At 37.4% G+C, this 27,813-nt stretch overlaps 1 protein-coding gene across 9 annotated transcripts in view; it reads right to left on the bottom strand.

Annotated features, from left to right (window-relative positions):
• CLASP2 (cytoplasmic linker associated protein 2) overlaps positions 1 to 24,072 on the bottom strand; it is a 182,554-nt gene extending 158,482 nt beyond the window's left edge. For 4 of the 9 annotated variants that reach the window (XM_063113533.1, XM_063113537.1, XM_063113532.1 and 1 more), the window contains exons 1-6: positions 23,657 to 24,072; positions 9,518 to 9,596; positions 8,097 to 8,200; positions 6,242 to 6,333; positions 4,967 to 5,042; positions 3,087 to 3,184 (exon numbers count right to left, since the gene is read on the bottom strand). In XM_063113533.1, coding sequence (XP_062969603.1) covers positions 3,087 to 3,184; positions 4,967 to 5,042; positions 6,242 to 6,333; positions 8,097 to 8,200; positions 9,518 to 9,596; positions 23,657 to 23,851 — 644 coding nt within the window. In that variant the 5' untranslated portion in view covers positions 23,852 to 24,072. The remainder of the gene's footprint in view (positions 1 to 3,086; positions 3,185 to 4,966; positions 5,043 to 6,241; positions 6,334 to 8,096; positions 8,201 to 9,517; positions 9,597 to 23,656) is intronic. The other 5 variants (XM_063113536.1, XM_063113531.1, XM_063113535.1 and 2 more) reach the window with 2 other exon arrangements.
• Positions 24,073 to 27,813: the final 3,741 nt, after the last annotated feature.

Below are 27,813 nucleotides of genomic sequence, written 5' to 3' on the forward strand. Positions count from 1 at the left end.
ACACTGGAAGTCCTAGATAATGCAATAAGAAAAGTAAATAAAAATTATACTGATTGGGAAGAAAGAAATAAAATTGTCTTTGCTCATAAATGACATGGTCATGTATGTAGAAAATCCAAAAGAATTAAGGAAAAATCTCCTGGAACTAATAAGCAATTATGTAGCAAGGTTGCAAGATACAAAGTTAATACCTGAAAGTCAATTGCTTTCCTATATACCAGTAATGAATCTGAAAATCCAATTTCAAGTGGAATTTGAAAATTAAAAAAAAAATTACATTAACACCCCAAAAATGAAATACTTAGGTATAAATCTAGCAAAATATGTACAAGAACTATGTGATGAAAAGAACAAAACTCTGATGAAAGAAACCAAAGAAGAATGAAAAAGAGATATATTCCATGTTCGTGGATAGGAAGACTCAATATTGTCAAGATGTCAGTTCTTCCCAACTTGATCTATAGGTTCAATGCAATCCCCATCAATACCCAGAAAGTTATTTTGTGGGTATAAACAAACCACTTCTAAAGTTACTATGGAGAGGCAAAAGACCCAGAATAGCCAACATAATGTTGAAGGAAAAGACCAAAGTTGGAAGACTAATACTACCTGACTTCAAGATTTACTGTAAATGCCACAGGCAGCACAGTATTAGAGAAAGAAAAGGCAAATCAATCAATGGAGCCCAGAGAATAGAAAGACCCACATAAATAGTCAATGATCTTGGGAAAGGGGGCAAAGGCAGTATAATAAAGAAAAGACAGTCTTTTCAACTAATGGTGCTGGGACAACTGGACATCCACATAACAAAAAAAAATAAATCTAGGGACTGGCCGGTTTGCCCAGTTGGTTAATGTGCAGCCTTATAATACCAAAGTCACAGGTTTGGATCCCCATACCAGCCAGCTGACAAAAAAAAAATCTAGATACATACCTTATTTTCTTCACAAAAATTTTAACTCAAAATGAATCATAGAACTAAATGTAAAACATAAAACTATAAAATTCATGGAAAATAACATAGGAAAAAATCTAGTTAACCTTGGGTTTGGCAATGACCTTTTAAATATGACACCAAAGGCAAGATTCATGAGAGAAATAATTGAGAAGCTGGACTGCTTAAAATTAAAAACTACTGTTGTGCAAGACACTGTCAAGAGAATAAGACAAGACACAGACTGGGAGAAAATATTTACAAAAGACATACCTGATTAAGAACTGCTATCCCAAATATACAAAGAACCCTTAAAACTCAACAATAAGAAAATGAACCACCCAATTAAAAAATGGGTGAAATATCTGAACAGACATTTCACCAAAGAAAATATACAGACAGCAAATAAGCATATGAAAAGATGCTCAACATCACAGGTCATCAGGGAAATGCAAATTAAAACAATGAGATATCACTACACACCTATTAGAATGGCCAAAACTCAAAACACAGACAACACCAAATGCTGGAGAAAATATGGAGCAGCAGGAACTCTCCTTCACTGCTGGTGGGAATGCAAAATGGGACAGCCACTTTGGAAGACAGTTTCATAGCTTCTTACAAAATTAAACATATACTTATCATACAATATAGCAATCAAACTGCTTGATATTTACTCAAAAGAGATGAAAACTTACATCCACACAAAAACCTGAACATGATGTTTATAGCAGTTTTATTTATAACTGCCAAAACATGGAAGCAACCAATATGTCCCTCAGCAGAATGAATAAATAAACTGTGGTACATCCAAACAATGGAATAGTATGCAGCACTAAAAAGAAATGAGCTATTAAGCTATGATTTAAATGCAAGAACAAAAGAGTGTTGGGGTACAAAAAGATTTTAAAAGTATCAACTAATTGTAATATATGAACTTTATTTGGATCCTGATTCAAACAAACTGTTAAAAACACATACATATGATATTCATGAAACAACTAGAAATTTGAACTTTGACTAGTAAATGTGATATTACAGAATTATTTGAAAAAAACTTTTAAGGTTTGAAAATAAAAAGTTTTTAAATTTTGAAACAAAAATAAACAAAAAACTGTAGTTGAAACATGTCCAACAAAAAAGAATAGAAGTTTAAGATAAAATTTTGCTCTAGGAACTCCCACAGAGACAGTAAAACAACCAAAAAAATTTTAAGGTGTGATAAAGGTAGGTATTGTGGTTGTGACTGAAAATATATTTATATTTTTTCTTTTAGAAATATATTAAAATATTTACAGATGAAATGTTACAATGACCTAGATTTGCTTCCAAATAATACGGGACAAAGGTAAGTAGGCCAGGATATAATTGATACAAAATTGGTCATGAGCTGATAATTGTTAAAGCTGGGTAATGGATACATGAGGGCTCATTATATTATTCCATCTACTTTAGTATTTGTTTGAAATATTAAATACTGCAATAAAAAGTTAAGGAAAAAAATCCTTTTAATGAATTCCTTTAAAATGGAGACTAAAATTTCATTACAAAAAGAAAATTTAATTGGAATATTTTTTATAAAAATATAAACTGAGACATAAAGAAAAAAAGTACTTTGAAAAAAAGTGTTGGTACACTAGAAGCTTATCAACAGGATCTTTACGGATGTGACTTATGTCACATTCAGATAGTCTTGATTTCCTTTTCATTTGACTAGGTTTTAAGAGTAGTGACTGATTCTTTATACAGCTTTCTGTTACCCAGTTAATTTGTACAATACCTTTCCATAGTAGGTATTCAGAAAATATTTACTTAATGAATGGATTAATATTTTTACTAAATGCATGCTCAAGCACCTTCCAAATAATGACTATTACCACCTGGTATCAAAGGATAGTTACCTGATATTTAATTACATATTAAATAATTATTAAATAATTATGTATTTAATTACATATTAAATAATAAATCGATATATAATGAAACAGTGACCAAAAAATTACAGAATTAAGAACTTTTTAAATGGTGATACCTTATATATCCTTTTGTATCTTTTGAATTTCAAAACACTTCAAGAATTTGAACCTACTTAAAATAAACAAATAAAATTAAAACTAGTGGCAAAAAAATAAATAAATAGAACAAGACTTACCTAGCAGGAGGAATTCCTCTCTTACAAAGATCCACCCTCACTTTCTCTCCCACGTGTCTATAAATCTCCACTATGGCCAATATTGCAGCATTTCTCACCTGCCAAAGAATTCAGAACTTGTTAAGAAACTTACATACGACACAATAAAATATTTTACCTCAAGGTAACATTACATTAGCAGATCAACTTGAAGCTGAAAGTTGGTTTTAAAGACTCTAAACCCGTGGGATATTATAACATGTCATTAGCAAAAAAAACCAAGAGAACCTGCCAAGAAACCTCTAGAGAAATCCAATAAGAGAAAGTGTTACAGAGACCCAAGAAACTTGTAAATAAAAGTCATTAATTTGGCTTTTAAAAATCTATTTGTAATAAGATTGTGTGAACAACTATCAATAATTGCATTAATACAAATTATCATGGTTTAATATATTTTCCTGGAATAAAACTGCTTTTCAATAATGTGGCCTAAACTTGAACAGATATGTTTACACCAATATTCACATCAGCATTATTCACAATAGCCAAAAGGTGGACACAAACCACATATCCATCCACAGCTGAATGGATAAACAAAATGACATGTATACACATACATTCAATGGAATATTATTCAGCCTTAAAAAGAAAGACAGGAAATTCTGACACATGCTACAACATGAATGAACCTTGAGGACATTATGCTAAATAAAATAAGCACCAGATGCAAAAGGACAAATATCATATGGTCCCATCTCTATGAGGTAACTAGAGTAGTCACAGAAACAGAAAGTAGAATGGTGGTTGCCAAGAGCTGGGGAAAATTACTGTTTAATGGTACAGAGTTCAGTTTGGGAAAATGAAAAAATTCTGGAGATAGATGAGTTCAGTTTGGGAAGATGAAAAAGTTCTAGAGATAGATGGTGGTGATGGTTGCAAAATAATGTGAATGTACTTAATGCCACTTAAAAAGAGTTGGAGAGGTAAATTTTGTGTTGTGTATACTTTACCACAATGTAAAGAAGAAGAAGAAAAAAGAATATGGCCTAAAGACAGGAATTTGGAAGACAGCTTTAGTTTTCTTGCACAGCTCACTGTCAAAGAGCAACTGAAAAGACAGTAGAACTCTGTACAAACCTCCTGAGGGGCAGCTAGGACCTCACACCTTACCCAGGGTCATTCCAAATGTCCTAGCTGTGCCAAAAAGCTTACAGCCAAGATTCAACTTCACCAGGAGGGATGATCAGAACACCTCCCTGCACTACGCCTGTGGTATGGACACGTCAGGTAAAGAAGTTTCTAATGAGTGTTACACCACTGACACAAATCCTCCCTGTTAAAGAGGGTTACAACTACCACAAAAAGTTCTTATGCAATCATATTCAAGAATAAAGAAAGGAAGCTGGTAACCTGTCCTCACAATTAACATATAGGAAGATTACAAAAGGGAATCCAGATTCTTTGTTACTCAATCTCTCAAACTCAAGAACTATCCATTAAGTCCCACCTATCCTTAATATAAGCCAAACAACTCACAAACTTAAGCAAGTTACATGAATATAATGTAGTTTCAAAAATTAACTTTGATGGATTTTAAAAGAAAAAATATGGAAAAAAATCTTGATTTCATCACCACCCCCCATCCTCTCCCTTCTTTTTTTAAAATGGGATAAGGGGCCGAGCCCGTGGCGCACTTGGTAGAGTGCTGCGCTGGGAGCGCGGCGACGCTCCCGCCGCGGGTTCGGATCCTATATAGGACTGACCGGTGCACTCACTGGCTGAGTGCCGGTCACGAAAAAACGACAAAAAAAAAAAAATAAATAAATAAAATGGGATAAGAACACTAGAAAAAAAGGATAGCAAAAAAGTTAGTCAATGCTTGAACGTAAATAAATTTTTACCTGACTGTTGGAATCTCCAAATAGGATACACAAATGCGGTACCAACTTGCTGATGACTAGTGGCTGAGCCCCAAAACTAAATATAACGTAAGAAAAAAATAAAGAGAATTTGGTTTTAATCAAATAGTAAACAAAATACCCTTAAAACTTTCTCATCTATATCAACATGACAAATACGGTGGAGAGGATGGGCTTACAGCATTAAAACATGAAGGACATGAGACACAAGCAAAAAATAATTCTAAACAATGTGAAATATGCAAAGTTGAATAATCTTGACTGACACCAAAAATTCTCAATACATGATCCAGAAGAGCAAGATGTTCAACCAATGGCACTCTTAAGCCTAGCAACCTTTTAATTACTTAAGAAAATCACAGCTTTCACTTTTGAAAGTGATTTTTTTTAGACTCTGGATTTCAAATAAATTTGTAGTCTAATGAAACAAGTAAATTAAAAGATCTTTATCCATGCATATTAATATTTTGATGAGGTCATAGGTTGAAAGCACATGACAAGAGAGCCAAAAACCACAAAAATTGTGCAGACTGAATGCACTTACAAGCTCTTGATGGCAGAAAGGACCATAGAGCAGTAAAAGAAAATAAACGAAAGCATAGTTAAGAAAGGGAAATAACACTACAGGAAAAGTTGAAAGCTACTACTTGTTATCTATCATATTGCATAGAACCTGAAAAAAATAATCCAGGACAAGAACGAAAGCCCCAGTCCACATTTTTCATACTAGAGTCATAGCTCTGTGGCACCTATGCTGTTAGAGTTCTGCACACTGCTACCAGACTTGCTGTCCAGTTACCTGGGAGAGTCTTGTGCAGTCTATGATTCTGGTAGACACCCGCACTGCTCTAGGAAGCCTAGGGCCAGTTGGCAAGGGGGTAGAAGGGGAGTGTTAAGCTACAATACGTGAAATACCATTCAGTTAAAAACAATTCCAAATTGGATGCAGAATTGAAATAGATCCTAAGTTATCAGCACATCAGTTCTATGACCATCTATTTTGGGTGGCTACTATTAATACACTAAAGAAAAAAAGAAACATCTGTTATCACTGACTGATAATTCAAAAATTAACAGCATGAAAGATAACATACACGAAAAAGTTAACAGGAAAGGTATCAAAAACTTTTGTGCTGGAGATCAATTAATAACTATTTTAAACTTGTTATTTCCATAGGTTTCCTTGACCTTGTGAAATGGATTTTTTTAGGGAAATGAAAAACATAAGAAGGCTGTTTTCAGTAATCATTAACTTACGTGTTTAAGGTTTCAATAAGACACAGACACATGCCTTCTCGAGACCGAAAATTCTTGTGCTTAAAACCAGAAGCCAACTGTTCCCAAATGTACTATTTGAAAGAAAAGTAAACATGTAAAACAAAAAATTAAATCATTCATACTATATTCTTTTACCTCTTCCCAACCTTATTGGTAAATGAATTTTTTCATCAGATTGTTCACTTCTCTACTACTCACAATTTTTTCTACACCAAATTTGTACTGCAGTTGCTCTCACCCATTTCTAATGTCTTAATTACATTTTTAGTGTTTATCATATCACATTTTTAGTGTTTATATATTTTTCACTTCAGGTTTCAATTATTCTCAAAAAAACATGTCCAACACCTAAAAACCTTAGAATTTTCAAGGACACAGGATTTCTTCTACACTTTGGAAAACTTCAATAACAATGCACCATTCTAAGCCCAGTAGTCCAGTAAGCATTTAAGAGGTCCAACACTGCCTAGCAACTAGTACAGACTGTCACACGGAACAGGCTTTTCAACATTTTATAACTAAGGCTTTCTCCTTTTAATACTGGATCCAAATACAGAAACATATTTGGGCAAGTCATTGCATGGCTACCTATCATAATTTTCTTTTGGAAAAAGCACAGATAAACCTATACAAATAATCCATAACAATTATTTGTATTTGGTATAACAAGGAATCCAACTTTATTTCTCCAAACATATAGTCAGTTGCCCCAATCAATCCTTCCTCCGTAATTGGAAACACCATTTACTAAATTCACACACACACACACACACACACACACACACACACACACACACACACACACACACACACACACACACACACCCCTTTTCTGCACTCAGTATTCTTTCTGGAATCTGTACTCAGTTCTCCGAAAGTATTTCTCTCTCCCTTCAGAAAGGTAAATTGGAAGTTTACCAAAAATCCTCAAATGTGAATAATCTGACTCAGCAACACCATCCCTGGAACTCTGTTCTACATATATACTTATATTTATGTCCAAAGATATATGTACAAGGATGCTCCTTATAGCACTGTTTGCAATAACAGAAAGGAAGCCAGAACAACTTAAAATGTCAATCAGTGTTAAAGGATACCCACCAAACTATTAACAAGGATTAGTTCTGAGATACACCTAGGAAATCAGTTTACTTTTATAATTCAATACTCTGGATTTTTTATAAAACATATATAATACAATTTTAAAGCTGCATTTTAAATATAACATGACATCATTGTGCATACTGTACATTCTGATTTCTTCTACTTGAGCTACTCTCTAAATCTTTGTTTATGTGTCAATTTATTTTTGTTCTCCTTCCAGAGTATCTCTATAAGGGCAAATTATTTCTATTGTATTCATAAAACCCAGGTCACTGTCACATATGCTTTATATAGATAGTAACCACCTATTAAAATGAAAAATATTCTTCCTGTCTCTCAAAGAGTTGCAGAAATTAATATAACAATCACTGGTTCTCAAAATAAGCTTTCTCATTCAATATTTTATAATTTGCAAGTACAGAAAACTAGAAAATACTATAGTATAGTACAATCAGTATATTCTCAAATTGCTTAAATCTATGAGTTAGCTTTTCTTTAAAAAAAAAAGCATTAAAGAGTAAAAAATAAGAAAAAGAAAGAAAAATATCAAAAAGCTAAATACTAGCATTGTACCTTGTTTCAACTTCTTTAAAGCTTTAGCAACAATTCATTGTTTAAAATTTCTGCTTTCATGCCCCCTGTAGCTTTACTACTTGCTCTGATTATCATCTGTTTTTACTGATAGTTCATCATTAATCAGCAAAATCTGAATTTTAAAATGTAGGCATACCATAGGGGGTGCTACTTGATCCATTAACTTCAGTAACAGAGTTTGTGCTTCATCTCGAACCTTGTCTTTGGCATCTCCCATTCTGTCTATTAAAGCTACAATAACTAAAGAGAGGCAAGGAAGACAAAAGTAAATATTTATAACTCATTTCCATTAAACTATATTTTACAAAATTACAAACAGCAATTGTTTCCATAAATGAAGAGTTATGATGTAAAGAAATTGTTTTAAGCTCTTTATTTATGAGTCCAATAGAAAATAACAGAAGTTTCAAAAGAATATATACTGTATGATATTCACTTATAATAATGTTTAAAAAAACAGTCAAAACTAAATATTATTCTACTTAGAGATATGTATAGATGGTCCTGCTCTATAGATGAGAAAGAAAATGTTTATCCCAAAGGTAATGACAGGGGTTACCTCTGGTAAAGGGAAGAAGGTGCCATCAGGATGAGAAAAGGAGCATCTAAAGAACTGGCAGAGTTCTACTTTCTTGATGTGGGCATAGTCAAATGTTGGTTTTATAATTATTCTTTAAATTATACATATTCGATATGCATTCTTCCCTATATATGACATATTCTGCAACTGACAAACAAAAGCAAAAAGCCTAGGCCCCAGGGGTTGAGATTTTTCTTTACCATGTCCTAGACTTCAGCACTATTCTATGAAAAGAGGCAAAAAGGCAGGTTACAGTCTATCCTTGGACAATTTTCACGATCAAGGTTTCTGTAACTATAAATCAACAATGCACCACAAAGAAATCACATCCTATATTGAAAATGACACTGTAAGTTACAGTTGTCCCTTGAACAATATGGGGGCTAGGGTTGCCAACCCCTGCACAGTTAAAAATCCCCACATAACTCTCCCCCTTGGCACTGTGCACCCTGAGCCTGGGGGTAGGTTGGGGAGGGGACATCACTGTGGATACTGAAAGTCTACTCTCTGTATCCGCAGATTCTGCATACTGAGAATAATATATTTTTGATCCGCATATCTGTTATATCCATGGATGCAGAACCCACAGTATTTTTTTATTGAAAAAAATCCAAGTATAAGTGGACCCAAGCAGTTCAAACCCCATGTTGTTCAAGGGTCAACTGTATATTATAAATTTTAGTATTTCACAAAAAAGTTAAAAAAATCCAGTAAAAAGTTAGAAAATGTGAAGTAAAAATCTATTAGTAGTAGATTTAGCAAGTTTGGGGGATATTTTTTTGCCTCAAAGGGCATGCAATTATCTGTTTAAATAGGTCTAAAATCTTTTGTCTAGGTACACTAAAGTGCTAAATAGCATATCTCTGGGTTGTACAAAATTAATTTTTGAATTTACAGAGAAATAATTCTGTTAAATAAAAACTAAAAAACGTCACTATGTCAAACCCTACAATGATTTTTAGATAAAGTTAACTTACCCATTGCTACATAGGATTTAAATCGTGTTGATAATCTGTCCACAAAGGCACTTAAAAGTTCTAATCCCATTAGTGATACCTACAGATAAAAAGAAGTTTTAATGAATACAAATTACTGGTACATACTTCAATATCAATATATAATTTTTGACATATATTACTAAGCTTAAGAAAAACAAAATTAAGTATCCAAGGTTGGATACTCATGAGGTTGGGGCACCCTGTTCTCAAACGGTTCAATAATGATAATAATAATGTGTAAATATGCAGGAAGATCGTGATAAGGCATACTTGGCAAAATATTAGTAACTGGTAGGTCAGGTAAAGGTTATACGGGAGTTCACTGACTATACTTGCAACTTTCCTATAACTTTGAAATGTTTCCTAAATAAAACAGTTAAAAATTTTAAAAGTACCTTTAATTACAGAGGAATTTCAGCTTCTGCTAGGATGTAAAAACTAGAAATCACTCTCATTCTAATAATCTACAAAATCATAACTATCCTTGAGCCATCAGAAAGCTGGGGTTGTAGAATAACCAACTAACCTGAAATCTAAGAAAAGACATGGGACACAAGCAGTAGGTCACATGTGACAGACTCAAAAGCTGGGGTTGTAGAATAACCAACTAGCCTGAAATCTAAGAAAAGACATGGGACACAAGCAGTAGGTCACATGTGACAGAAGACAGAAGGAAAATAAAGCTGTGATACAAATGGGTAAGAGGAATTCAGCTACATTTAAGAAAACTGTTAATAGCTGAGTGTGGACTAGCATGAAAATACAGAATCCCTAGTAGCCACAGACACAAGGAGAGTTTGTATTCATTTGCAGGCACACCCTTGCAAGCTCTTTCTCCACAAACCTTCACTGAACCCTCATAATTAAGACAGAAGACTGTAGAAAGTATGTCTTGGTTGTATAACTCTGAAGGAAGAAAGAAGCTGCCTCTGCAGGAAAGACACAAAGGCTTCCAGTACTCTTGCCCTGCAAAAAACAAAAGTTTCAAGCTACTAAGGGAAGGACATCAAGCACTGTTATCTCCAGGGCCCAGGTAAAACTCACTGCCATTCAGAGAAAAAAGAAAAAGATAAAAAGCCCCTGCACCTCAGGGGGAGAAGCAGAAACCAACCTGGGCCCAGATAATTAAAGGTCTCCAGTTGGGATAAGGCATAATCTTTGATAAAGTCTCACCCCAAGCCTCAGGGACACCTTAAGGAGCCCCTGAGACTGAAGCTGAAACATAAAAATAAAGAATGCCCCTCTCCCTACAACCGGCTAGCAAGCACAAAATAGAAGCAATAGCAGCCTACCATTGGGAAAGGGGCAAGAATATGGAGAAAAACCCTTTATGAAGTATAGGGAAGGCCTAAAGTGCAGAGTCAAGCAGAAACATAAAGGAAAACCCTCCATCAAACTAACCAAATGATAGAAGAATCTGAAGCAAACATGAACTCATAGTAACTGTAGCAACTATAGTATCCAAACCTAACTCAACTCCTAACTAGAATGATTACACAGCTCAACACTATGAGCTTAACAGAAAAAGAGATGTACCATTTCCAGCCATAAATACTATTTAACTTAGTCTTAAATACTGTCCAGCTTTCAACTAAAAAGTATGAGACACACAAAAAAGCAAAGGGGGAAAAATCCCACTGTAGAGACCAAAGCAATCAATAAATCAAAATACATAAATAATCCAGAGATTGCAACTATCAGAAAGAGAATTTTTAAAGTAACCATAATTAGGACTGGCTGGTTAGCTCAGTTAGTTACAGCATGGATCCCTGCACCAGCCAGCTGCCGAAAATAAAATAAAGTAAAATAAAATAAAATGAAAATAACCACAATTAACACATTAAAGGCTCTAGTTAAAAGAACAAACAACACTCATGAATAAATGAGGAATTTCAGCAGAGATGAAAACCTTAAGACAGAGTCAAATACAAATGATAAAAAGCATAAAAGGCATAAAAATTAGTAAAAGGGATTAAGAATGTCTTTAATAGACTCATCAATAGATTTGACACTGAGAAGAAAAGAATCAGTGAACTTAAAGATAGGCCAAAAGAAATTATCAAAACTGAAATGCAAAGAGGAAAACAAAAGGAGTGGGGGGTGGGGTGGACAAAGCATTCAAGAGGAGTGGGACACTACCAAATTGTCTAATATATATGTTACAGGAATTCCAAAAAAAGAACGAGAGAGAGAAAAAGGCAGAAGAAATATTTGGAGAGAAAATGACAAGAATTTGGTAAGAATAATGAAAGGCATCAAACCACATATCCAAAAGTCTCAGAAAATTCCAAAATGGAAAATTCCAAAATACACCAAGACACATCATTTTCAAAGTATAAAACCAAAATGAGAGAAAAATCTTAAAGTTGATGAAAAGAAGAAAAAACAGACATTAAACACACAAGTACAGCAGACCTCCTACCAAAAAATCTGAGTCAGAAAACACTGGAGTGACATCTTTTCAGTACCGCAAAAAAAAGTTCTGTCAGCTCAGAATCCTATACCTAACTCTAACTTCAGTGCCACCTCTCACTCACCAAGCTCCAGATCGAGGAGAAGTGGGGTAAGTGAAGAGGTCTCTATACCACAGCTCATACAAAGCAGACTGCCTGCAAATTGACTGGTGGTAAAGTACCCAGGAAACAAGTGGCTACAAAAGCTGCTCACAAGAGTCCGCCCTCTACTGGTGGGGTGAAGAAACCTCATCATTACAGGCCTGGTACTGTGGCACTCCGTGAAATTAGACGTTATCAGAAGTCTACTGAACTTCTGATTTGCAAACTCCCCTTCCACCATCTAGTGTGAGAAATTGCTCAGGACTTCAAAACAGATCTGCACTTCCAGAGCACAGGTATTGATGCTTTGCAGGAGGCCAGTGAGGCCTATCTGGTTGGCCTTTTCAAAGACACCAACCTGTGTGCTATCCATGCCAAATGTGTAACAATTATGCCAAAAGACATCCATCTAGCACACTGCATACGTGGAGAATGTGCTTAAGAAACCACTATGATCGGATCGGAAACATTTCATTCTCAAAAAAAAATTTCTCTTCTTCCTGTTATTGGTAGTTCTGAATGTTAGTTTTTTTCCCATGGAGTCAAAAGGTACCTAAGTATATGGTTGCGAGTGGAAAAATAGGGGACAGAAATCAGGTATTGGCAGTTTTTCCATTTTCATTTGTGTGTGAATTTTTAATATAAATGCAGGAACATAGAACATTAATACAAGTCAAAATGTTTCAGTGAACAAGTTTCAGCAGTTCAACTTTATAACAATGATAAATAAACCTGTCAAATTTTTCTGGAGAATGCCAGCATTTGGATTTTTTTAAAACACGTAAATTTCTTATTGACAGCAAAAAAAAAAAAAAAAAAAAAAAAAAAAAGAAGAAGACAGAAAGAATCCTATAGCTAGTGAAATTATCTTTCAAGAATAAAAGAGAAAGACTTTTTCAAACAAAATCTAACAGAATTCATTAAAATGGATCTATATTACAAAAGATGTTACAGGAAAATCTTCTGGTAAAAAGTACATGACAGCAGACAAAAACATATCTACACCAAAAAATAAATAACTTGGGGAAATAGTTAAAATTAAAGTAAATATTAAAAACTTAAAAATATATGTATATTTATCACTCTAAGAAATAAATGACCCTCTAAGGCAAATAAAAGATCTAGTGAGTTTGGTAATACCTCAGGATAAAAGGTCACTATGAAAAAATCAATTGTGGAGCCGGCTGGTTAGCTGAGCTTGGTGTTATAACACCAATGTCAAGGGATCGGATCCCTATACCAGCCAGCCATTGAAAAAAAATCAATTGTATTTCTATATACTAGCCCTCAACAATTGGGGATTAAAAGTTTAAAAAACAGTATCATTTATAAAACTAACAAAATTCACAAAATACTTAGATATAAGACTAACAATTATGTACAAGATCTACATGCTGAAATTACAAAATGCTGATGAAAGTGATCAAAGAAGAGCTAAAAAAATGAATAGATGTATGAAATTCATGGATTGGAAGACTCAATGTTATTGAGATTTTAAAACCCACAAACTGTTCTACAGAGTGACTGCAAACTCAGTCAAAATCCCAGCAGGATTTGATGCAGAAATTGACAAACTGATCCTAAAATACATATGAAAAAGTAAATTAATTAGAAAACCCATACTAATATTGAATAAGAAAAACAAAGTTAAAGTCAAATTACTGATTTCAAGACAATGTATAGAGACAGTGTTGTATTATAAAAGGATAGTCACATAGATCAATGGAACAGAGCAAGAATACAAAAGTAGACCCACATGTATACAGACAATTGATATCCAACAACTATGCAAAAGCAATTCAATGAAGGAAAAATAGTCTTTCAACAAATGATGGTGTTAAAATTGGACATCCATATGCAAAACAATAAACCTCAATCTATACATCACATCTTTTACAAAAATTAACTCAAAAATGTATCAAAGACATAAACCTAAAACACAATACTATAAAACTACTAAAAAAAAAAAAAGGGAGAAAAATTTTCTGACCTTTATTAAACAAAGAATTCTTGATACAACATAAGAAGCACAATGAATAAAAGAAAAATATTAATAAACTAGACTTCTGCCACTGCTGGCAGTCTTGCTTTCTTCAGTGGAACACCTATGCACCTCTCCCAGGGGCACAGAGTACATCTGTACCTCCAGCAAGCCTGCCCAAGGCCACCCACCCCAGCTGAGGAGCTGTAAAGCAACCCAGTGTCTCTCTTGGGGGTGCAGGTGCCTATCCATGACCCCACCAACTCTGCCCAGAGTGACCCACCCCAATAACAGTGCTACAGAGTACCCCAGGGTCTCATTTGGGGATGTAGGGTCCTGCCCACAACCTCAGCAACCTTGCCCAGAGTGGCTCACTCCAGCTGAGGAACTACAGAGTGACACAGTGTCTCTCTTGGGGGTGCGGGGGCATGTCCATGGCCCCTGCAACCTCACCCAGCATGACCCACTCCAGCTCAGGAGATGCAGAACAAATCAGCTTCTTGGGGGTACAGGGTTCCATCCACAACCCAGAGACTTCTCCCAGAGTGGCTCACTTCAACTGTGAAGCTGCAGAGCACCCCAGGATCTCTCTTGGGTACAAATATGACATGATCTTATATATAACAGAAAAACCTAAAGATTTCACCAAAAAACTCTTAGAACTCATAAACAGATTCAGTAAAGTTGCAGGATACAAAATTAACACACAAAAATCAGTAGTATTTCTATACACCAACAACAGACTATGAGAAAAAGAAATCAAGAAAGCAATCGCATTTACAGTAGAGACAAAAAAATAAAATACTTAGGAATAAGTTTAACCTAGGAGGTGAAAGAACTCTATGATGAAAACTACAAACACTGATGAAAGAAATTAAAGAGGACACGAAAAAGTGAAAAGAATTCCATGTTCATGGATTAGAAAAATTAATATTGTCAAAATAACCATATTACCCAAAGCAATCTACAGATTCAATGCAATCCCTATCAAAATACCAATGGTATTCTTCACTGAAATAGAAAAAACAATCCTGAAATTCAGATGGGACCCAAAAAGACCCCAAATAGCCAAAGCAATCCTGAAAAAAACTAACAAAGCAGAGGCATCACACTACCTGACATCTAAATATGCTACAAAGCTATAGTAATCAAAACACCATGGTACTGGCATAAATAATGCATGGGCGAATGGAACAGAATAGAGAACCCAGAAATAAATCCATATATCTACAGCTTACTTCACACCCATACACAAAAATTAACTCAAAATGGATCACAAACCTAAATGTAAGAGCTAAAACTATAAAACTATTAGAACAAAACATTATGACCTTGGTCATGATTTCTTAGGACACAAAAAGCACAAGTAACAAAAAATAACAAAGTAGATGAATTAGACTTTACCAAAATTAAAAACACTTGGTCTTCAAAAAACAACATGAAGAAACTGAAAAGACAACCAACAGAATGGGAGAAAATATTTGCAAATCATATATCTGATAAAGGACTTGTCTACAGAATACATAAAGAACTCTTACAACTCAATAATAGAAGGACAAATAACCTAGTTTTTAAAATGGACAAACAGAAAAGAATAGATAGCCCAGAAATCGGCCCACATGAGTACAGTCAAATATTCTCTGACAGAGAAGCAAAGGTAATACAATGGAAAAAAGATAGTCTTTGAATATGTGGTGCTGAAACTACAGAACATACACATGCAAAAAAATGAATCCAGACACAGAACTTACACCTTTCTCAAAAAGTTAACTCAAAATGGATCACAGAACTAAATGTAAAATGCAAAACTATAAAATTCATAAAAGATAACATAGGATAAAATCAAGTTGACCTTGGGTGTAGCAATGACTTTTTAGATACAACACCAAAGGTATAATACATGAAAGAAAGAACTGATAAGCGAGACTTCATTAAAATGAAAAACTTCTGCTCTACAAAAGATAATGTCAAGAGAATGAAAAAACAACCCACAGACTGGAAGAAAATATATGCAAAAGACACATCTGATAAGAGACTATAATCCAAAACATAGAAGAACTCAACAAGAGAAATTCAAATAAATGGAGTCAAAACAAACAAGAACTCAACAATAAAAAATGAACAACTTGATTTAAAAATGGGCAAAAAGCCTGAACAGATATCTCACCAAAGAAGATATGATATGCAGATAGCAAATAAGCATATGAAAAGATGCTCAACATTGTAAGTTATTAGGAAACTGCAAACTAAAACAATAAGATACCACTACACACCTATTAGAATGACCAAAACCCAACACACTGACAACACCAAATGCTGGCAAAGATATGAACTGGCAGGAACTCTCATTCACTGAAGGTAGGAATGCAAAATGATACAGCCATTTTGGCAGTTTCTTACAAAGCTAAACGTACTCTTCCCATACAATCCGGTAATCACTCACACTCCTTAGTATTCACCCAAAGGAGCTGAAAACTTATGTATACATAAAAATCTGCTCACGGTTGTTCATAGCAACTTTATTCACAGTTGTCAAAACTTGGAAGCTGCCAAGACGTTCTTCATACGTGGATGGATAAACTGTGGCATATCCGCACAATGGAATATAATTCATAACAGAAAAGAAATGAGCTACCAATCCATGAATAAGACATGGAGGAACCTCAAATGCATATTACTAAGTGAAAGAAGACAGTCTGAAAAGACTACATATACTGTTTGATTCCAACTATATGACATTCTGGAAAAGAAAAAACTATGGAAACAATAACAGGATCAACGGTTGCCAGGGATAAAAGGGAGAGAGGGATGAACATGTGGAACACAGAGGATTTTCAGTGAAGTAAAACTATTCTGTATGATACTGTAATGGTGGATACATGTCATTATACATTTGTCAAACCCATAGAATGTAAAACACTAAGAGAGAACTCTAATGTAAACTGTGGACTTCGGGTGATAACAACGTGTGAATGTAGGTTCATCAACAGTAACAAGTGTCCCACTCTCGTGAGGGATGTTGACAGTGGGGGAGGCTACGCATTACGTGGAGGCAGGAGGGTATATGGGAAATTTATGTCTCGTCTACTCAATTTTGCTGTGAACCTAAAACTGCTCTAAAAAATAAAACCTATTAAAAAACAAAAATGGGCAAAGGATTTGAATAGGCATTTCTCCAAAGAAGATATACAAATGGCATATAAGCACATAAAAAGATGCTCAACATCAGTAGTCATTAGGGAAATGCAAATCAAAACTACAAGAAGATACCACTTCACACCTATGAAAATGGAAAATAACAAGTGTTGGTAAGGATGTGGAGAAACTGGCACCTTTGTACTTTGTTGATGGGAATGTAAAATCGTGCAGCCACTGTAGAAAAAGCTTGGCAATTCTTCCAAAAGTTAAAGAATTACCACATAACTCAACAATTCTGCTCCTAGGTATTATACCCAAAGGAAGTGAAAACAGGGAACTTTGCTTTCATTTTGTTTCACAAACAGATACTTATACACCAATGTTCATTTTAGCACCATTCACAATAGCCAAAAGGTGGAAACAGCTCATATGTCCATCAACTGATGCACAGATAAACAAAATGTGATACACATATACAACAGAATTTTATTCCACCATAAACAGGAATGACTGATACATGCTACATGGATGAACTCTGAAAATATTATACGCCAGTCATGAAAGGCCACATGTCATATGGTTCAATTTATAAGAAATGTCCAGAATAGGCAAATCTACAGGGACAGAATGTAGATTAGTGGTTACTTAAAACTGGAATAGGGTAGGGGGTGGAGAGTAGGGTAACAGCTAAAGAGTACAGGGTTCTTTGAGAGGTGATAAAAATGTTCTAAAATTGACTGTGGTGATGGTTGCACATACATACAGCTATACTAAAACCAATGAATTACGCACTCCAAATGAGTGAGTTACATAGAACGTAAATTATATCAATAAAACTGTTAAAAAACATAACTGAAAATCCAGAAATAGACTCAATTACTCATAAAATGTAATATATGATAAAAACAGTATCTCAAATTATCAGGAAAAACATGTACTCTTAAGAACTTATTTATGAATTTACCTCCAAGATATAATAGCAAAGTTATGAAAAGACATATGCAAATATTATTCATCACAAAAGACTAAAAATTATCTAGACATTTATCAATACGGGACAGATTCAATAAGCTATGGTACATCTACACTACAGGGTATCATGACACTTTCAAAATAAAAATGAAGACTACCCTAATTTTGTTATGCAATGACCTCCAAGATATATTGTTAAGTAAAAAGCAAGCTAGGAAAAAAGTATGCATATCCCAAAAAGGGGAATAAAACAGATATAGATAGATATAAATGTTTATTACAAATAATGATGGAAAAATAATTTTTTAAAAATTTAATGGTTGGGAACAGTATATAAGGAACAGAGAAAGGAACTAGATTTGTTTGAATATACCTTTTTTTTTTTTTTTTTTTTTTTTAGCAATAACTACTTTCATTGAAAATAAAATAAAATAAGTGAACCTAAATTAATATCCAATTAGTAGACTATTCCAAGTTACCTTAAAACAGTAATCTGACTCTCTCTCCAGTGGGATATACCCTACAGGCAAAAACAAAACTGTCAAAAAGAAACTTAAAACTGTTTTCAGAAATCTTGTTGTTGACAGAAGGAAATACAGACAGAAGATAGAAACAAAGAGTTAAGTAGAAACTGTAGTCCTGAATATGAACTGGAAATATTAGTATGAACTCATGATATATTTTTCACTAAAATTAAAATGTAACTGGGTCCATTGGAAAAAACAGAAACAATGACCAAACGGGTAATAACGAATACTACTAGCACCACATTGTAGTTTCCAGACACCATTCCCCACTAAAAGGAACTAGAGTTTCTTGGATGGCAGATTCCAGGGCTGGGGCAGGAAATATGACAGCAAAGAAGCTATCAAAAATAACTAGGGTCATGCCAAGATAGGACAGTTTGAATATTAAAAAGGATAATAACTGCATTGCCTTAAAACACATTAGATACATTTAAATACATTCATAATGATACCAAAAACAGAACAAAAACTATTTGGCCAACACTGAAATGACAGAAAATCACCTCATTATTTTCACAATTAGCAAATTAAAAGGAAAGACTCATATAAATATACCTGATATCGTACATAAACTGGGTACATAAACAGTTGTAAACGGGGTAAGTTTATTTTTATAAAAGTATTCTAGCTAACATATAAAGGTATGAAGAACTGAAATACAACCATTTTGCAAACCCTAATGAATTAATAGCTCTAGGCATTAATGGCTGCTAACATCACAAAAGAGAGATTCAGACCTGATGCGCCCTCTAGATCTATGTGCCTCCTGATGAAAGGAGAGCATTACCTATGAAATAGTCTTGCCAAAAAGAGAGACACAGAAGGATTGAATCTGATTAAATTTTAGGCCAAACTAAACTACGAATTTATAGGAAATAGAGAAAGAACAGTCAAACATCATTACAGTAATGGAATAGGCAAAATTCAGACTGTGAATTTTCCCTCGTTTTGGCCTACCCATCAGTCACTCACTCGTCTACAGGCTGCCCCCCCCCCCCCTCCCCCCCGCAAGTCCACAGGCCTCAGCCCCTTCGAACTTATGTACGGTAGGCCTCTCACTCTCACACCTCTCCCTTCCAGCTCATCGCCTTTAGGCCAGTATCTCCCTAGGTATCTTAGGGTACAGGCCAACCTCCTGTTACCTCATCCTTTCCCCACCACCCTCTCAGACTTTAAACTGAGGCCAGGACAGCAAGTGTATATTAAAACCCGAATCCCAAAGCCTCTCTCACCATGTTGGAAAGGGCCTTATACAGTACTTCTTGCCACCCCCACAGCAGTAAAAGTACTAAGAAAGGCCCCTTCGTATCACTTATCCTTGGTAAAACTAGCACCTGAGACTTTACCCAAAAATCTGCTAACACCAAGCCAGAGGGGTCCCTCTACTCAACCCCCAATCCAACATCTCCTTACACTTCATCCATTTTAGGACCCACAAAACTAAAAATCTCCAGGACCTCCACTCTTTCCCCAATCCCAGAAGAAGGATAATTTTTCCCCCTGTGATTAGCCTCTCAATCTTACAGACCTGCTTCACGTCCTTCACACAAGAGCTACTATTATACTATCTGTTCTAGTACTTGCTGCAGAATTGGCCAGTGCTGCCCCAAAAGAGTGTAACGTTATAGGAAGATTTCTCCTGGCACTCCTTTACCTCCTATTGATAGGATGCTTCTTAATTTCATTGTGGCAATCTGTTCTTTAAATTCTTTTGGCTCCCTAACCCTTTGCATCCTTCCTGTGTTTTTCCTCCTATCTCAATGCTCCCCCTTACCTGGAACATGGAGGTTCCAGGTCCACAGGGACGATGCAGTCCGCAGTGAATCAGACCGGTCCCTGAGTGACTCATCTGTCTCCCACTTTGCAAGAAACTTTTTGTGGCCATCCCCCTCGCTGTCGATGCAGCCCGCAATGTTTCCATAAACATCTCTTCACTTTCCTCTAATCTCACCTCAGTGGGGACTGTCAGCTTTGTGCGGGGCCTGTCCACACTCTGCCTCACTAACACCAAACGCTGTCACTCACTCACCCCCTCCTCATCCATGACCTAAAGCCGGAAAATATTTCCTCTGTAAAACTACTTTATCCTATTGCCTGTCCCCCAACACAATTTCTTGCATATTCTATTGGCTCATCCCTGACATCACCCTCCAGACAGATGCAGAGATGGAGACAGGACTGAGACTAACTTTGGCCCCCCCTCTCAAGAAGTGCCCCCAGCTCCCTCAGGGAACTAATTGTACCTTCTAATTGGGGCGGGGATCCTTTCTGCAACTGGGACTGGCATAGCGGGCCCTGCTACTGCCTCTGAATTCTCTCAAAAACTCTCAGAAGAACTAAGCATAGATAGCATCTCCTCCCTCCAGTGACAGGTCACCTCACTCGTGACAGAACCGTCGGGCCCTTTACTTCCTTACAGCCGAGAAGGAAGACACCTGCCTCTTCCTGGGGGAGAAATGCTGTTATTACGTAAATGAGTCCAGGGTGATCCAAAACAACTTACACCATTTCACTGAACCCTTGGATACCCTGGCTTATGCCCCTGCTAGGACCCCTAACTGTGCCTCATCCTACTTTTTGGTCCCTGTCTCTTTTGGTATTTCTCTAATTTCTTGCAGGAATGTATGCAGGCTTTCACCAACCAAAAGGTTGCCAAACTGATCCTGCGAGGAGGATATCAGCCCCTCAGAATCAGCGACCCTTCCCCAGAGGAATACAGCCTCCCCACATGAAACCAATACCCCGCCACCTAATTGTTTTACCCGCCAACATAAATCTTTTATTTTTCCATATCTTCGCCCATCTCCAGCAGGAAGTAGCTTCAGAAGAATGAGACCTCTGCCCTTTTTCCTATACTTCAAAGGCAGGAATAATAGATCTTCAACATAACCAGCACCATTTTAGACAAGCCCAAGTACAAAATTGCACGGTCCACCTCCTCCCCTCCCCTGTTCTCTTTTACAAGAAGTTTCAGGGAAAATGAAACTTTTGGCATTTCCACACGTGCAGAACTTTCCATTCCCATGACCTAACTCAATCCCCACCCCAAATTACATCACCCAGCTCTTGGCGCCAACATACCAATATAAGCTCCCACTGCCCTAGGTTAGTAGCTGTCCCCCATTTTCAGGGCAGCCCCGGGCTGTCCTCCATTTTGAGCACAGCCCGGCAGATTTCTTTCTCTAATAAAGCTTGAATGGTACCCGGCATCTAGGCTTACTTTTTTTCAGACTACATGGTCACAACTTCAAGGAAGTGCATTGATAAGGTGGTGGGAGCCTGTGGCAGTTCTCTTTTGATTGCTGAAATTGTCTCAGGCTATAGTACCTAGTGAAAAGCACGGACAGAATGTGCAGTAAAAACAGATGAGAACCTGGGTCAGACCCCCAATGGATTCTAACTCTTAAGGACCAGTTAAATGAAAAATATAGTACTAAGTGGAAGCAGGGCTTAGAGGCATAACAGAAAAATTGGGATGCTGTGGTATCACAGAAGCCAAGTGTGTTTCAGGAAATGGGACTACTCAACTGTCATCCACTGATGGTACATCTGAGGAGTGAAATGGCGCAAAGCCAATTCACTACAGCTAATGTAGAAGAAGGTGTCACATCAAACTTCATTTGAGAAGGGGACCAAACATTTCCAAAGAGCTGACTTTCGACAACAGCCTATGCTGCAGCATAGAATCAACTACCTTGAATGTGTATATTTCTTACAGTAAGTATATTTAGTTTGTTTCTTCCAAAGAAATAAGAATAATCCCCAAAGTGTTAATAACATATTATTAAATATTAATTTTCCCAAACTTAAAAAAAAATAAAGAAATAGTATGTAATGGATCATCAAGTGGTTAATTTTCAAACTGTTTATTACCCTTGTAAAAGTCTAACCTTTCCAAAATGCATATACGTTTCACAATTAAATCTGCATCATAATTCTAGAGTTTGCTTTTCTTCTTTATGTGGACAAACGCTTTCAAAGTACAGCCTATTAGCTGGGTTATAAGGACATAATACTTAGAATCACTTCACCCAGAGGAGGTTCGGGCCAGCATTTTGAAGCAACACTGCCACCAGAAGACTAGAAAGAAAAGTAACTGCTAACAACTACAGCATAGGCTAATTACAGAATATTTACATGGTCTCCCACCGTGATTACATTACAGCCTTCCTACTACTGACTCTTCAGAAACACTCATTCCTTCTGTATCTCATCTTTTTACTTTTTTTTTCAGCATCAGCTAAACCTGCTGACACCGTTTCAAAAGAGAGTCAGTCCTTAACTGCGACAAAATAAAATGATGGCATTCAAATGTTTTCTGTTGTAAGTAAACGATAAGCAAATAATGTTACGAGGCCAGCATCTTCTCACTAGATTTAACAGTAAATACAACTGGGCACCTGATTAAGCCCTAAAATTGCTTTACAGACGAAGATCACAATCTCCCAGACATAAAAAATATAAAACACGACATTAAATAAGAGAAAAATCATTAATTAAGAAGGGATTAACTGGACATCTCTTTTCAACTCAAAATCATATCCTAATGTCCTATGTCGTGGTTTGGGTAGTGTTTATACAGGTGCGTGCAAATGTTAAAACGTCTTTGAGCCCTTTACTGTACGGATGTAAGTTATCGCTGATTTTTTTAAATAAGTGATGAACATTGTGTCCTAGTGTCAAGTAACTCCGCGACGTGTCACGGAGTCGCTGAATTTATCATTGTTCACAAGTGCGGAAAAACTTGGTCGTGGTGGGAAGTCAGTCCTTGACTCGTACGGAGAGGCAGGCTCGCCAGTGGGGGCGAGCCATAGGACCCCGTGTTTCCCCCGGCGCCGCCGGACGCAACCCAGGAGCTCTCCTGGCGGAGGCGTACGTCCGGGATTAAAGGGCCGGCCGGGGAGGGCGTGCCCGCTGGGACGCCGCCGCCGTCGCCGCCGCTTACCCGGTAGTTGCTCGAGCCCACCCAGCCGGTGAGCGCGTCTACTGTCTTGCCCAGGCGGCCCAGGTCCTCCTCCAGGTCCGGAATGGCGCCGGGGTCGCCGAGGTAGAGCAGGAGCTCCTGGCCGATCTGCAGCCGGCCGCCGACGTCCTTCTGCTGCACCTGGGCGCTGAAGTACTCCATGCTGCGGGGCTCCATGGCTGCGCCCGCCCGCCCGCCCGCCGGCCCGCGAGGGGCCCACTTTCGCCGAGCGCCGCCCAGCCGCCAGTGCGGGTCCCCGCGGGAGCGGGCGGGACGCACTCGGCCCGGCTGAGTCGCTGCTCGCGGGGCGCGGCGGGAGCGGCGCCAAGCGACGGGCGGCCCCCAAACTAGTCAAACTCGGCGCCCCCCCGCGCCCCGGCCCGCTTTAGAGGCCGCGGCCGCCGGCGACGACAGCACGCGCGTGACGTCAGCACGACGCCGGCGCGTGCCCTCCTGTCCCGGCCGGAGCGTGGCGGTGGCGGCGGTGGCTGTGGGAACCGGTGGGGGTGGTGGGACCTCGGGGGAAGAGTGGGTCCGATGTGGGTTGGCACTCTTGGCAGGCGGGCCGTTCTCAGCCAGCCGCTCTCGCAGCACCCTGTCCTTGATCTGTAAAATATAGAACATTTTCCTCCACTTGAAATCAATATTCCGGAAAGTTTCTGGTTATTGAAAACCACCTTTGCCACCCCCACTGCCATTTTTTTAGACCAGAATGCACTTTTTAATATTCTTCCTTATCAAAACATCATGACCCTTGCTTCCAGCCACCACCACATTCACTGCGTAATACTTTTTGTGCACAAATTTTAAGTGTGTACTCCATGAGTTCTGGCAAACATATTCACATGTGTAAACCCCCCCCCCCCCATGAATAACTTTCCCTCACCCAAGGAAGTTCCCAGACACTTCCCAGCCAACAACCACCTCCTCCCCAGGCAATTCTAATTTGATTTCTATCTCGGAAGCATAGTTTTGCCTGTTCCTAAACTTTACATAGCTTCATACAGTCTGGACTTGTTTCGAGTCTGGCTTCTTTCTCTAAGCATAATGTCTTGAAATTCATGCAGTTGTCAGTGTCTCAGAAGTCCATTACTTTTTATCACTGAATAGTATTCCATTGTATGAAAGCACTGTGATTCATTGATCCATTCATCTGTCAGACATTTGTGTTGTTTCCAGTTTTTTATAATTATGAATAAAGCTGCTATAATGGTTAGTGTTCAAGATTTTGTGAGGACATATGTTTTCATTTCTCTTGGGTGGATACCAAGGACTGGAATTACTAGGTCTTATGATAAGTGTATGTTTAACTTTAGAAGAAACTGCCAAACTGCTTACCAAAATGGCTGGACTATATTACATTCCCACCAGCAGAGCTTGGGAGTTCCAGTTGCTCCATATTCTTCACAATATTTGATATGGTCAGGGTTATTAATTTTAGCCATTGTAATGGGGGTAAAGTAGTCTATGATACATTCTTAATGCACATTGTATTTATCTTCCTGCCAATTATTCCCAACCACAATTCAATGATTATTTGTATAGTATCTGTCTCTTCTGATATGCAGAAAGCTCTAGAAACGTTTGTGTTTTCCCAGGATGGTAGGTTGAGTGAGTGAATGCATTCAGTGAAAATTGACATTTGAAATATTAGCAATAACTAAATAATCATCACAAACTCAAGTTCGAAGAAACCTGTTTTCTGTTGTGAGGTTTTTAAAAATATTTCTGTTTCACATTGTATTGTGTTGTAGTTTCTTCTGTCTTTAATTGGTTGCAATTTCCCTGGCACCATGTCTCAATCAAGGAAACTATATGTAATGGTTAATTTTATGTTTTAATTTGACTGGGCTAAGGGATGCCAAGATAGCTAGCAAAATATTATTTTCCTGTGTGCCTGTTAAGGTTTTTCTGGAAGAGATTAGCATTTAAATTGGTGAGCTGAGTAGAGCAAATGGCACTCCACAATGTTGGCAGACATCATCCAATCCACTGAGGCTTCAATAGAACACAAAGGTTGAGGATGGATGAATTTGCTCTCTCTCCTTAGCTGAGACATCCATCTTCTCATGCCCTTGGAAATCAGTGCTACTCCTTCTCAGACTTTCAGACTTAGACCAGGACTTGCACCATCAGCCCTCCAAATCTTGGGTTTTCAGACTAGGACTGAATTATACCATCAGCTTTCCTGGTTCTCCAGGTTGCAGAAGACAGACTGTGGGACTTCTTAGCCTCTTTCACCACATGAACCAATTCCTATAATAAATCTCCTCATATCTATCTATCTATCTGTCTGTCTGTCTGTCTGTCTGTCTGTCTGTCTGTCTGTCTGTCTGCCTACCTACCTACCTACCTACCTACCTACCTACCTACCTACCTACCTACCTACCTACCTACCTACCTACCTACCTACCTACCTACCTATCTACCTAGCTAGCTATCTACCTACCTACCTATTAGTACTGTTTCTCTGGAAAACCCTGACCAATACACTATGGTAACTACTCCTTGAATGTCTGAAGGTTTTGTTCTTAAAGGGTTTCAGAAAGATATAAAAAGGATCCTGTCGTAAACCAGCCCGTGGCGCACTCGGTAGCGTGCGGCGCTGGGAGCGCTGCGACGCTCCCGCCGCGGGTTCGGATCCTATATGGGAATGACCAGTGCACTCACTGGCTGAGTGCTGGTCACGAAAAATGACACACACAAAGAAAAATAAAAATAAAAAGGATCCTGTCCACAGAAGTTTACACTCCAGTCGCTGGTGGCCAGGTGTAGTATGTGATGTAAATAAATTTAGGAGATCTGGGTTCTAGGTTCAGCTCTACCTGTCCCTGTGACTAAAAGTGACTGCTGCACTTCACCCTTGGTTGTCTCCATTTACCTTTCTGAACTTATGTAACTCAACGATCACACTAGATGTTGTTTAAGTTATAAGATAACTAAATCGTCTTCAGGTTATAAGATAATACAATTGCATTAGAGTAACCCTGGAAGTACTTATAAAATTCTTAGTAAACACTGGTCACCATTATCTATATATATTCTCTCTGTGTTTAATTAATTCATTAACAAATACCTTCTGAACACCTATAATGTGTTAGACACTATGCCAAGTTCTGTAGATACAAAGTTCATTTATACCTGGTCTCTGTTTACAACAGGCTCACACAGGGGCAAGAATATCAACATTTCCAGGGTGCTGTGATGGGGTAAGCAGAGGGTTTTAGAAGCCTAGACAGGAGGCTGCTTATCTAGATGGCACTGAGCAGGCAGGTAGGAGAGCTGTAAATTAGGGAAGACTTCCTGGAGGAGGAAATATTTAAACTGAGTTTTTAGGATAAGTAGACATTAATTAATTAAAGAAATTATTTCCTGGAGAATGGCATGTTTATCTACAAGCTGTAGTCTTGACTATTTTGTATGGTCAACATTTGTTATTATCATTATATACCTACTACAAAATCTGTATATTTATCTATATCATTGTTTTCTGTCCTAGATTAAGCATTGTTAGAGCAGAACGCTCCCAAACTTTCTAGTTCACAGCACTCTTAGTGTCTCAGTCATTGTTTCACAGCACTCCCAGACCAAAAGAAATACCTAAGAAATACCACTTACTGAATAATAAGATCCAAACAACTTAATGGGTATTTATGTCTTTACAACCTAGTAGCCAAATAAAAAAAAAAATACACAAAATTTAAAAAAAAATTCATTCTTAAACAACTACACTTACAAATGGGATGTCTGTGCCTGTTGGTCACTGTTTAATTTCTCAAACCTTGGCTTGAGACTGGATACTGTTATTCTCATCTTGTTGCACCTTGATTTTCTGGCAGTACTTGCTTTTTATCATAGCAACCCACAGAAAACACAGCCTTGCAAGGATATGACATCAACGAAAGAAATGTACCACAAACTAATGTTGAAACTGTGAACTCCTTGGGGCCACTCCATGACTGGCAAATGCCAAGTATCACTGTTTCCCTTTAAAATTTGAAACATTCTGCGAGTGCTCTTGGTGAGTTTGCTGCAGCACCCCAGGATGCCTGGCCACATAGATTTTTAGGAACTTTGGCAGACAGAAGCTTAATGATACCCAAGTTATCAGAGAGACAGAGAACAGGAAATGCAAAGAG

Source organism: Cynocephalus volans, chromosome 11 (assembly GCF_027409185.1).
Source record: "Cynocephalus volans isolate mCynVol1 chromosome 11, mCynVol1.pri, whole genome shotgun sequence".
Taxonomy (NCBI): Eukaryota; Metazoa; Chordata; class Mammalia; order Dermoptera; family Cynocephalidae; genus Cynocephalus; species Cynocephalus volans.